Below are 13,637 nucleotides of genomic sequence, written 5' to 3'. Positions count from 1 at the left end.
TATTACAATTCTATATTTTGAAATTAATTTAGGTAAAATAAGAAAATAATTTAATTTATTGTTCGATAAATTGTTTAATTTTTTGAGTTCAAATTTTATATTTTGTTCCTTACACTATTTGTTTTATATACTAACAACTACCTAAGTAAATACTAAACAACTTCATAAACTTTATCTTTTGAACATGAAAGCGCTAATAACGCTAATGGTCGATCAAATCATTACGAAAATAATGCATATGAATTCGCCGGTCATTCTTATATTAACTTAATCAAACTGTGTGACTTCCAAATGTTATGTTCATCACCATTATATACAACACGAAAAAACAAAAGTGGAAAAAAGTAAACGACAAAATCCCGTACACAAAACTACACAACGATCAATAACTTATTCGTTTCCGCGCTTGCGCGGGCTATACCCCTAGTGTAAATTAATAAAGCTCTCTAAGGCTGTCAATAAGCTCTATAAAGATTAAATCTATCTCTCCTTTAATTTCCTATCACAAACCAGAGTTTTCGGTGATAATGTTATTGTTTTTTAAAAAAAAACTAGATTTTGATCCGCGCTTTTAAAGCGCATGATTTTTTATTTTGTAAAAATTAAATGAAAATGATCAAATGATATGTTAAAAAAATATCAAAATATGCAAACTTGCCTCATTTAGATTCGTCAAATTTAGAATTCATCCATTTTTAAACTCCAAACCCGTTTAAATCAATGTTTTTAAGATCTAATATGATTGTACATATGGTTAGATCCATTTAGATCCATTTTAATTATAAATCTAAAAAAATATTTTTGATTTTTAAACATAAATATTCTTATATTATGTTTGATTTAATTTAATTTTTTAAAAATAGTGTAAAATTTATTTTTAACTTTTTATTTCTAATATATTTATGTAAATGTGTCTTAATAGAATAATATATTTAAAATCCGTTAAACCAAATGAGTCTAAATATATATTAATTTATATTAAAAACCATTTAAAGTTGTTATAAAAACTCATTTTGACATCTCTAAGATTTTTGTTAATTGACAAAATAATGTTAGTGACATCTCTATGATTTTTGTTAATTGACAAAATAATGTTCGTTTACAACATTTGGAAATTAATAGGCTTACAATGGGAAGCTTGTGTTGTTGGCTTTTGAGTTCTTTATCTAGTTATGCTTTCTTAGCATCAGCGTCCAGATTCCCATCTCTATTTCACCAAAATTTCTTTGAAGTTCTTGAAACTTTAATAAATTCTTATCTTCTTTGTTTCCTATAACTGTTGACCAGTGGCTACTCATCTCTATATATTTCTTGCGTTTGGCTTCTTTAAAATGTTGGCACATCTAAATAACATATTTTTGATGATAGGTTTTATCAATTAAGAAAAGGCCCAAATTTGTATATTAATTCTTATTGTAAAGTCTCTTTCAGATATTTACGTCAAGACGGACAAGCCCAAACACGGATTGACAATCAAACAGACGGTTATTTATGTAAATATAATCACCGGCTATAATATGGCTATTTTGAACACATTTTTGCTAGGGACTTAGGGTTTCATTGCAAGTAGATTAATTTAAGTAGGAATGTTATGAGAACTCTGTGAGTAACCTAGAGAGTTGCCCTCAAGCAACTTTCCTTCTATACATCTTTCTTATGATACAGATCAAATATATTTCTGCTTGGTGTCTTAATAAAGCTCTCTAAGGCCATGGGCAAATCTAAAGATTTTTTTCGGTGGGTGCACAAATGCTAGAATAGGTGTAAATTTACATATGATTATAGGTGTAGACATCAATTTTGTTAAGAAATATACTAAAATTTTAAATTATTATGGGGGCAAGTGCACCTATTGTTCTCTACCTAGGTTCGCCAGTGTCTAAGGCTTCCTTGTCAATAAGCTCTATGAACATTAAATATATCTCTGTTTTAAGGTTGCTATAACAAGTTTTAGATGATGATGTTATTGTTTTAAAAAGAAAATGTATAAAAAACTATATGTAAGTTTGAGCAGAGTAGCTGGATGGGTTAGAAGAACCCATATAAAACCCAATATAACAAAACTCCAGGCCCAATTTTAAGTAAAGCTATGGTCACATATGCATTGTATCATGATGATGTAGCTGTAATAATGTGCGTGGTCCTAAACTATAATCACGCCTCTTTGTAAAACACCTCATACACAAAATGACGACTAATCATAGTCGGATGCCGAATCATATAGTATAAATATAAATATTCGACGGTACTTGTATGAAATATTTCCTCCGTTTCAATATAGATGATGTTTTAGAAGGTTTATTTTGTTTCAATTTACATAAAGTTTTGAGATTTCAAGAAATTTTTGAGATTTTAAAGTTAACTTTAACTTTATTGGAAACTGTTTAACCAAATAGATTTTACAGTCTTTTTTTATAATTGGTTAACTGATTTTAAAATTATATCTTTAAAATATTTTTCTAGGAAAATGTAATTTTCTTAATCTCTGTGCATAATTACAAAACATCAAGTATTATGAAACGGAGAGAGTAGTACTTAATGGCATTTCCACAGATAAAATAAAATTTTAACCTCGAGGAAGAAAAAGCTGAGCATGGGACGGGCTTTAGACAGCATCATTGGTCTTGCATCAAATTGTTGTATCCTCCTTTTGCTTCAATATTCCTCTTTTTCTTCCCTTTTTTCTCATATTCTCTTTCTCCCTCTTTTAGTTAAAAGGAAACTAGACTGTATGATTATTTTTCTTCTTTTTTTTTGTGTAAAAATATTTTCTTTCTTTTAAAAACTAGACTGTTTTAGAACCGTTTAAATGCTAGTATATTTTATTTTAGTTATTTAAATTTGTTCGCACTTCACACAGAGATGGTGTAGTGGAATTTATGATGAGGAATCGGCTTTGTTGAATTATGCCTAGTTTTCCGGAGTATGAAAACGACAAAATATCATGTGAGACATATTTTATTTTGAGCAGGGAAGGTTTGATTAAAAACTGAATCGACAAAAGTTGTTATAAAAATGAATCCTACGTAATACTACGTCAAAACGTTGGCAAGAATAAAAGCAAAACGTGAAGTGATGATTTTATAGTCTCGAATTAGTGGTCGATTAATGAAAACATGTGGTGATTCATTTTTCAATTAGTGGTCGCAATAATTCTCCCCTATGAACCACGAGTCATAATTCAGAGATTTACATATAATATACAAAAAATAACACTCCTATGAGCCACCAAAGCTATATCGCCTAGATGATTTTCTTTTTGTTGACAGGAATCAAATTCTCCCGCTTTATAGAAGACCTTTACTTTCACATTATTCACTATTTGGATTCATTTCTTCAACTTTTATGATATTTTCTTTCTTTTTGAATATTAACTTTTACTATATTAGAATCTTGATTAGTATGTTCTAAGTTTGATCCACTGTCATAATAGGCCATATGTTCAGGTAATGATTCTCCATACTTTCTCTGCTACATGTATTTTCCGTAAGTGTCTCTACGTACGTATTTAGAAATTTTATATATATGTGCACGCATGCGTATGGCCCAAGCTCAACCACTTAACCAATTCTGGAAATACATAAAATTTGAAATTAATTACTAGTATTGTGTTACCTATATATATACACACTTATTGTGATAATGATGTTTCAATTGCCTTAAAAACTAACAACCAAAATTGTATATATACATATCCTTCCAAAATTAATATGACGTGCTTGCTGTGACTATAACTAGGATAAGACATGCGTCTTGTACAAGGCGAATTTATATGAAAATTATTTAAGAAATATCGTATAGAAAAATAAAATTTATATTCTTAATCGAATTAATATTTTTAGCCATTAAAAAAAATTAATTTTTTTCGTTAATTACATAATTTGTTGATTGATGAGCTGATCCCATTTTTAAAAATATTTTAGGTCAAAAAATCACTTATCGCATAAGAACCTAACGTTTATGCCGAAAAATCTCAGGTCTACTATTTGGTTACAATGAAACTATGTCAGCTCGGTTTTATATCATGATTTAGCAATTTAAAAGTTAATTATGGTTATGAGAAGTTTACGTTCACGTACCAATCATAGCTATCTTCAATATTTTTCTCTTTTTTTGTGTCGTTTTTTTTTCATTTTGGTTATTACTCGATATAAATATTGATTTTTTTTAGTTTATTCTTTTTCATTCTTTTTTTTGCCTGAGATTTAGAAAATGTTTAAGATTTAAAATTATTAAAGAGATACACATACTTATGTTAAGATCTGCGCTTTGTGTAGAATAAGTATTTTATACTCCCTCCGTTTCAGATTTACTTGTCGTTTTAGACATCGGCACACATATTAAGAAAACATTTAATTTTGTACATTTAATTTTGAAACAAAATTTTTACTCTGCAACGACAAGTAATCTGAAACGGAAGGAGTATTTATTACTTATTTATGTTTTTCTGCATATTATAAAATAATAAAATAATAATTATATATTAAATAACTAAGAAATCAATTACTATTATATACTCTCTCGGTTCCTAAATATAAGATATTTTAGGTAAAACACATTTATTAAGAAATTTACTTTTTATCTAAAAGTATCATTAAAATTTTAAATTAAAAACTATTCAACCAGTTACAAAATAGAACTATTAAATTTGATTGGTTACACAGTTTTTGATAAACTTAAAGTTACATATAAATATGAAAACATCTTACATATTGGAACATAAAAACTCTTCTAAACATCTTATATTTCGGAACGGAAGGAGTAATAAATTGGCGTGCGCATATAAATCAAACGACAGCTCTTGTTTATTCACAATCATTTTAGGGTAACTAAATCAAAACAATCAATTTTATCTATCGTATATGATATATAATTAAATTTAAATGATACTCTCTCCGTTTCTGAATAAGTGTCACTTGAACACTTTTCACACAGACTAAGAAAGTAGTGGAAATATATGTAAGTTGTTATTAATTACATCTTTCTGGCCAATAGTATTTGAGATAAATAAACTATTTATAAAACCAATGCAGTTTGCAATTAATTTTCAGCTGAAAGTAAGTATAATTTGCATTGAAATTATAAAGTGACACTTTTTGTGTAACAAGAAAAACAACTAGAATGACACTTATTATGAAACAGAGGGAATATAAACATAGATATATAGTATACTTTTAATATGAATATTTATTAAATGAGATTTCTACTCATATGATTTGATGATTATTTGCATATTTGTGTAACAAAGTTTACACCAAAGATTTTTTTTTTAATGTGGAATGTTTAGTGGTTCCAATAATTTATAATCATTTTAAAAAAACAATGAAGATTTCAAAACTAAAATATTAAAATTTTAATATATGTTGAATGCAAATATCAAAATATAAGTATGTATTTTCATATTATGTATAGTTTAATTTAAACGATATGAAAAATATATATATATATATATATATAACATAAACACCTATTAAAATAAAATTATTTATTCATATGATTTTACAATCATTTTATCTTATTATAGAAAAAAATTTAAACCTTGATCATGAAAATTTATGTGACACTTTTAACAATTTCAGTAATTTATACTCGTTTTAAAAAATTCAAAATACAACATATACAAAAATTTTAATTTTTTATTATATGATTAATGTAATTATGTAATTTATTTTAATAAAAAAAATTAAACAAAAATGATAAAAAGTATACAGATTGTTAGCAAATCGTTATTATTTAAAATTATTAATTGTCATATATATCTTAATCACATTAGGTAATTCCGTAGATTTTATTTAAGAAAAGAATATATAATAAATTTCAGTTTGATAAATGAATGATCTATAATGGAGATACTATATAATATAACATTTTCTAGCAATTTAATTTTGGACAAAAATTTTAATTGATTCTCAAGCCGCCACGTAAACAAAATTAGCATTCCAATTATATGACAACTCAACATAACATTTTTTAATTAATACAAACTACGGTTTATAACAATAACGTGGAGGAGTACTTATATAGCTATCATAGTAGAAAACCCGAAATGCATTGATGTATGAATTACCAACTCCATGAAATCATGCAAAATATTTTCAAATTTTTAAAAGCACATTTTTACTAAAATTGACCTAAATAAGTATGCATTTAAGTTTAATAACGATAAAAGTTAACCCATTTCCTCAATTCCTCCTCTTATAGCATTATCCAAATTCAACTGTTATTAGGACTCAGTCTGCATGATTCGTTGCATTATTCAAATGTTTTAATATGTGTATGTTAACAAAATTAGTGTTCATTTCATGTGTCCAGGGGCGGATCGAGGTAGCTTAGGAAGGTGGCAGCTGCCCCCACAAAAGGTTACAAATAAATGTTTATGCATTAGAAAATGTGAGTTATCTGCAGCTTAGTTGGCCAAATCCTTCTTTGCCCCCACTAGGTTTGGGTTCAAAACCTACCTTCCCCACTAATATGTGCATTTACCTTCTTCTTTTTTTCATGTGTTACATTTTTTTTTCTCCTCACACGTTCTTTTCCTTTTTTTTTGTCAGCAGATATCTTCGTTCAGTTAAATTTTGTTTCTCACAAATAGTTCCAGTTTTTTTCATTTTATTTTGTTTGTGGGTTCATTATTTTTCTTCTTTCAGTTAAAAAAAATCTTTTAGCTGTATTATTTATTTTATTTTTCTTCTAAATGTTATCTATGCTAAAGATATAAAACACATTTATGTAAAGTATCAAATAATTTTTTTTTGCCCCCACTCAAAATATTTTCTGGATTCGCTACTGCATGTGTCTAGATGATCTAGTTTTATCATCATCACTCATCAGTTGTGGATGTCTAGATATCTAATTAGTTGAAGATGGGGTAGATTTGTATATCATTTACTCTGAGTGAAAAGCTTTATGAGTGGGAATCGAACATCCTATATAAATGAGAATTGTGAACTTGAATTTGGCTACTATTACGATAATGCATGTTATGCCAAACTGAAATCAATCATAAGCTTCCATATGGTCAACCCTGTACACTCAGTTAAAAGCAATAAAAAGAAACATTATGGTAAAAGATTTAAAAAAAACCAAAAAAAATTATATGGTATAGTATTTTCTGAAAATTGTTTAAAAAATGGGAAGGCGATGACCCATTAATTGAAAATAAATGGCCTAACAAACGATCATCAATGTATATGTGTCCCTACGAGGACCGCACCCACTTAAATACCTATTGACCCCCTTTCATTAGAACGACCCACATATAATTATTATCTTAAAATAAAGTATATGTATTGTTATACATTGTAGTTGCATTATAACGAGATGTTATATATTTATATTCGGAGAAAATTGTAATATTGTCGCTGGAATCTTATAATGTTTGGTCAACATACATACGATTCAAGTATGCATGCTTGGTTAAATCAATCCCTCGAGTTTGAGAGACAACATGATTATGTTTCAAAGGATAGACACTCTCGAGTCTCGACAATTAAATTTCACAACGCGTACTAGCTATGGTATTATAATACTTTTGAATCACTAAACTCGCTTTGTTTTCTGCAAATTCATTGTTTTTTTTTTGGCTAACATTTGGCAAATTCATTGTTTTGTGGTATATTCTTCTTCCAGCTTGGAGAGAATCTATAAGCATACTTTAGTCTCTGATTAATTAAGGATAAATAGACTACGTACCGTAAACTCAACACTTCTTAATAAAAAAAAGTCATCTTAGATTGTTTGCTTTGAGAATTCATAAACATTATAATATTCCAGAAGTACACTGCGGTGGAATAAAAAATGTTAGATTTCTAATATTTTCTTAATTGTAACATGGAACATAAATGTAAATTTTACAGGATTCTACATAAACTGTTTTTTTTTTTAACGACTACATAAACTGTTTAAGAAACATAAAAGATGGGGAAAGAGAGGGTAACACCAGAAAGCAACAAAGTTTGAAGAAACCCAAATTCAAAGGTACTCAATTTCATCTGAACCCTGGTCCCTTTCTTCAAACCAAAGAATGATTACACCAAATCCAAGTTTCCCCTATAAATGACTATTCTCATATAATATAAAGTTTACTTCTCTTCTCTCCCTCTCTACCTCTTCTTTTATCCATTTACTTATTAATGTTTCTAAAAATTTGCAAAACCCTTGATAAAATAAACTTTTGATTCCATCACAAACCCTGTATTAATATCACCATTATGTACCCATATGCCCAAAACTTTCGCAACACTCAACCCTAATAATTTTTTGTTGAATCATTCTTTATTGTTTTCTGTTCTTCTGGGGTTTCTTAGAGAAAGTGATTATGTGTTTAATGTGTTTGTTGGGAGATGTGTCAGAAACATCAAGGAGACGAACAACAACAATAAGGAACCCTATTAAATGTTGTCTTTTGAATTACTCGAGAAGAAGAAAACAACAGCACATCAGATGTTTTCATCATCATCATAGTCCGCACCAAGTTTCATTCAAGTCCATTACCATGTTTTCTTCTAGCTTCCTCAGATTGGTTCTATTACTATGTCTTGTCTCTTCTTCCTTCTCCACCGCTTCTCCCTCAAATACTACCGCCGCCGATCAAACTCTCAGGCCGCAAGAAGAGCTCCAGAAGCTGAAACTGATTAGACAAGAACTCCAAAAAATCAACAAGCCCGCCGTCAAAACCATTCAGGCAATTTCTATATTCTCCAAATTTGTCAATATGATCAATGCATTTAGAAAGATCTCTTTGTTAACTCTATTTTCAGTTGATTTAAAAAAAAAACAATTCCTTGCAGATACTCTGTTTTCTTACTCTGTTTCTTCTCTCTATGTGTTATGTTTATGCAGAGCTCAGATGGAGATACAATAGATTGTGTTTTGTCTCATCAGCAACCTGCTTTCGATCATCCTCTCTTACAGGGACAGAGACCAATGGTAAACTACTTCTCCATTTACTTTGGGTCTTTCCACATTTAAAAACCATAAGACAGTAAAGAATTCAACTTTTCTTCCATTAGGATCCACCTGAGCTCCCCAAAGGATACATCAAAGATGAAAAATCCTACGAAGATTCTCAACTATGGAGTTTATCCGGCGAGTTTTGCCCGGAAGGCACAATTCCGGTAAGAAGAACAACGGAACAAGACATGCTAAGAGCAAGTTCTGTTCGGAGATTTGGTCGGAAAATCAGGCGCGTGAGGAGAGATTCCACAAATAACGGACACGAAGTAAGTACCATTTTATTAATGTTATGCTAACAATCAACCAAAAAGTCAGAGCTTTCCTATAAAGAAAAAGATATATAATGATACCAAAGTTCAGCTTTTACGCAATTCTTTGCACGCACTTGTATCCAAACTCCAAAAACAATTCGATTTTCAATATAAAAAATAAAAATGAATACATTTTTGTAGCATGCGGTGGGATACGTATCCGGGAGACAATACTACGGAGCTAAAGCAAGTATAAACGTATGGTCGCCACGTGTTGCTAGCCAACACGAGTTCAGTCTTTCTCAGATTTGGGTTATCGCCGGTTCGTTCACTCACGATCTTAATACCATCGAAGCCGGTTGGCAAGTACGTCATTAACATAGTATAATAATGATAATATTGCGATTCTTATTAGTTTTTTTTTATGGACTAATGTGGCAATTTGATTACAGATTAGTCCTGAGCTATACGGAGATACTTACCCAAGATTCTTTACCTATTGGACGGTAAATGTTTAATTACTTTTGTTTTACTATGCTAAAGTAAATAAGTTTGATTGAATTAACATTTGCTAACAATGGTATTGATGATGATTTTTCAGTCCGATGCATACCGATCGACGGGTTGCTACAATTTGTTGTGTTCCGGTTTTGTTCAAACCAACCGGAGAATCGCGATAGGAGCTGCAATTTCTCCTAGATCTTCGTATCGAGGTGGACAATTCGATATAAGCTTATTAATCTGGAAGGTAATCATCTACACTCCTCCATATCTATTAATTAAACTTTTACCTTATACTCTTTTAGTTTGTAAGTTGCCAATCACATAGTTAACATACACTTTTGTGAATCATCAGTCATTATCTCGTTTATTTCATTTTATATATGTTTTCTGTAATTCAATAGCGTTACCAATCATATCTAACAGTTAAGAAAAGAATTCAAAGCACATGGTTCACATCAATGTTTCCTGCGTCAAGTCAACACAGCTCATTGTACTTTATAAGATGTGTCTCCACGAATCCTAAAGTACTATAAATTTGTATTAGTCATAATACTAACAATATGTTACTTATTTATAGGATCCCAAGCACGGTCACTGGTGGCTACAATTCGGGTCGGGTACATTAGTCGGTTACTGGCCAGCGTTTCTATTCACGCATCTAAAGCAACATGGGAGCATGGTCCAGTTCGGAGGCGAGATTGTGAATACCCGACCTGGTGGTTCACACACTTCGACCCAAATGGGCAGTGGCCATTTTGCCGGTGAAGGTTTTGGTAAAGCATCGTATTTCCGGAATCTCCAAGTGGTTGATTGGGACAATACTCTTCTTCCCGTTTCGAATCTAAAGATTCTCGCTGATCATCCCAATTGTTATGATATAAGAGGTGGGACGAATCGTGTGTGGGGTAATTATTTTTATTATGGAGGTCCAGGGAAAAACCCTAGATGTCCATGAAGAATCAGGAAACGTACGTTACTATTATTCTTTACATGTAGTGGCTTAATGATTTTTGAGATTAGAAAGGAATTTACAAGTATCTTTGCGGCTAGGTGTGTTTGCAAATATCATGTGGATGAATTTATCACCACGAGGGCACTTTGTTTTTGTTTTTTCACAGATGGTAAGTATAAAGTTGGGCAGTGTTATATTTTTTGTTTGTTTTATTTTTAGGAAATTGTGATATTTTACGGATTTTTGTAATGTGTAAATGTAGACTATTCATAAGACCGAATGTTGTATTGTCATGTCTTATACTCGTATCAAAATTAAGTTTCTTCTCAACTTTATTTTTTCTTTTGAAAAAAATCTACAATGGTGAGATTCGTCATTTGTGGACCAGAAGGCAGTTATGTGGAAACAGTATGAATTAGCTGTAGCAGAGACCGAATCATTAACTGGGGATGGTTATAAATATTGATTCTGACGATTAGATTCAACATTCATGTCACAAATATGAACTGTCTATTTTGAATAAATATTATAATGAAGACTTAATAAGCAAGATGAAAATTAGAGGTGGAGATGTATTTATGTGGTACCATAAACTAAAATGCAGATTTTAATGGTCTTCGTTAAATGCATCCAGATGCTATTTAAAGCAAACTTTTAACAGTTAGGCTAAGGATGCTCCGGCTGGCTTATTGGTGAGACAGCCAATTTTGGAGTAAAAATTAAGAATATATCATATGATTTGAGATTATTAGATCTCATAGTATTTTGTTTTTTTTTTCTTTCAGTTCTCTCATTTTTTTAAGCCAGTTGCCGGTAATAACATCCAAAAAACATCTGTCATTTTAATAAAAATAAATAAAAATATTATTAGACTAGTGGTGGTTATGACATCTACGTTGATTAAAGTGATAGTATATAAATAGAATAGACCATGCTAAATGGTATAATTTATGTTAATGAAATTATAAAATGATTTAAATATATTAATATACTATACATATCCAAAATAATAAAATTAAACCCAACTTCAACCCAAATCTTTCGAAAACTAAACCCAAAACACTAATCACTAAACCCTAGAAGAAAATATAAACCCTAACCCGAATATCAAAATATGCACATAGTGCATAGTATTAAGTATTATCAAAATAGGATAGTAACAAACAAAATAGCATAGTACATATTGTTTAAATTTTTAAATATTTATGATTGCAAGAAGTGAGGTAGTGCTTACCCCAACATCAACTCAAACCTACAACAAACTAAACCTAAAACACTAATCACTAAACCCTAAAAAGAAATATAAACTCTAACCCAAATATCAAAATATGCAGATCTAAATAAAATAGTAACAACGAAATAACATAGTACATATTGTTCAAGTAGAATAGTACAATCGGTAACTTATAATATACACGAGTGGTGGTGGTTACGGCGGAAGAAATGGAGACCGGTATCAAAAAGATTGTGGTTGTTTTGAAGGATCTAGTGGCAAAACTATAAAATCGAAAATTACATATCTGGTTAATAACTAAAAGAAATGATGATGAAAGAAAAAGATGTGGCGATTAAAGACACAATAAATACAAAGCAAAGTGTGAAGTTGGTGATAGCGTATTATAACGGTGACGGAGGGTAAGGTGGTGGAGATGGAAAAAGAGTGGCAATAGATGATAATCAAAGAAGAAGAAGAAAAATGTATTTTTTTATTAACCGGTAACTAAGAAGGGTAATATAGTATATATATATTTCATAAATAAAAAGGTGGCCCTAAATATTTTCCCTCTGTCCCTATAATCGAGGCGCCGCTTCAACCATCTCACTTCGACGCCGGTAGAGCCACGGCTTGCCGGCGTCGGGCCCTTCAACTTCCGCGTCCTCCTCTCTTTTTTCGTATCAGCTCAATTTCAAGATCTCGCCTTTCGTTCGCCGCTTGTAAAACCTGTTCTGGGTCAAAGATGTCTTCAATTTCGTGTTTCTCCGGGGGCTCCCGGTTACCGTTTCCACTCGGCTCCACTGCTCAACGTCGTCACCACCATACCTCTGCTAGTCCGGTTCCGTCAGGAGTCAGATCTATGAGGCTCCATTTCCTCCTTACGACTTTTCCTTGGCTAGAAAATCCCCTCCGACATCCGCCTTCCATACCGCTCCAAGTCCAACTTCAAGCTTCAGCTTCCTATGTCTGTAAATCCGGTGTCCGTGGGGCTCCACATTTAACTCGGATTTTAGATCTGGAAGCTTGTCGGGGGTTGTCTTGTCTGGGCTCACCTTGTGTGTCCTCCATCATCACTGTCGCTGCCTTTGATATCTTGCATATTTACATTGTTCTAATTATCCTTTCTTGTGCACATTGGTCTTTTGGAATAGCATTTACACATGTTTAGGTTGCATTTTCATGCATTAGTCCTTATCAGGTGTTGGATGGAGTTTCATGATGAACTATGTGCCCCAAGGAGTGTTTCGATGCCCAAAGAATGTAGATGAGTCGTTGAAGGATCCTAGCGGCCAGGCGTAGCGGCAAAGGCTGGTCGCTACAGAAGATAAGTACCGTAGCGGGCGTGTATAGCGGGATGGAGAGGCCGCTAGATTTAAAGCGCCTTCTACAGCGGCCAGCCATAGCGACTTTACGAGGTCGCTATGCGTTCAAGACTTCTAAAATTTCCCAAGTATCCTAGCGGCCACACGTAGCGGGCATGACAAGTCGCTACAGGCGTAGTGACCTCTGGTAGCGACCTTTTCTGGTCACTACGGAGAAAAATATGTATGTTTTTGTGGGTTAACCCAGGTTTGTTGGGTTAACCCAGCTCGTTTTTAGACATCTATAAACACCTTTAATACCTAATCTGAGAGGATAATCTCATTTTTCTCTCAAGAACATTGCCTCTTTTGTAAAAAGCTTGAATCTTTATATCATAATCTAAGGAAGTTCTTCATATTATATCTTGTTTCTCCTTCTCATAAACATGATGAGCCTT

The 13,637-nt window shown here is 31.5% G+C and overlaps 1 protein-coding gene across 1 annotated transcript; it reads left to right on the top strand.

The window, feature by feature from the left end:
* Positions 1-7,954: 7,954 nt before the first annotated feature.
* Positions 7,955-10,956, top strand: LOC106320306. Its single transcript, XM_013758668.1, has 7 exons — positions 7,955-8,683; positions 8,842-8,928; positions 9,012-9,221; positions 9,408-9,572; positions 9,659-9,712; positions 9,808-9,954; positions 10,288-10,956. The coding sequence occupies exons 1-7, from the start codon at positions 8,318-8,320 to the stop codon at positions 10,663-10,665; spliced, it is 1,407 nt and encodes a 468-aa protein (XP_013614122.1). The 5' UTR covers positions 7,955-8,317; the 3' UTR covers positions 10,666-10,956.
* The last annotated feature ends 2,681 nt before the right edge of the window (positions 10,957-13,637 follow it).

This window comes from Brassica oleracea, unplaced genomic scaffold (genome assembly GCF_000695525.1).
Source record: "Brassica oleracea var. oleracea cultivar TO1000 unplaced genomic scaffold, BOL UnpScaffold00877, whole genome shotgun sequence".
Taxonomy (NCBI): Eukaryota; Viridiplantae; Streptophyta; class Magnoliopsida; order Brassicales; family Brassicaceae; genus Brassica; species Brassica oleracea.
The sequence above is the reverse complement of the archived record's forward strand: the minus strand, read 5'-3'. Positions and strand labels throughout refer to the sequence as shown.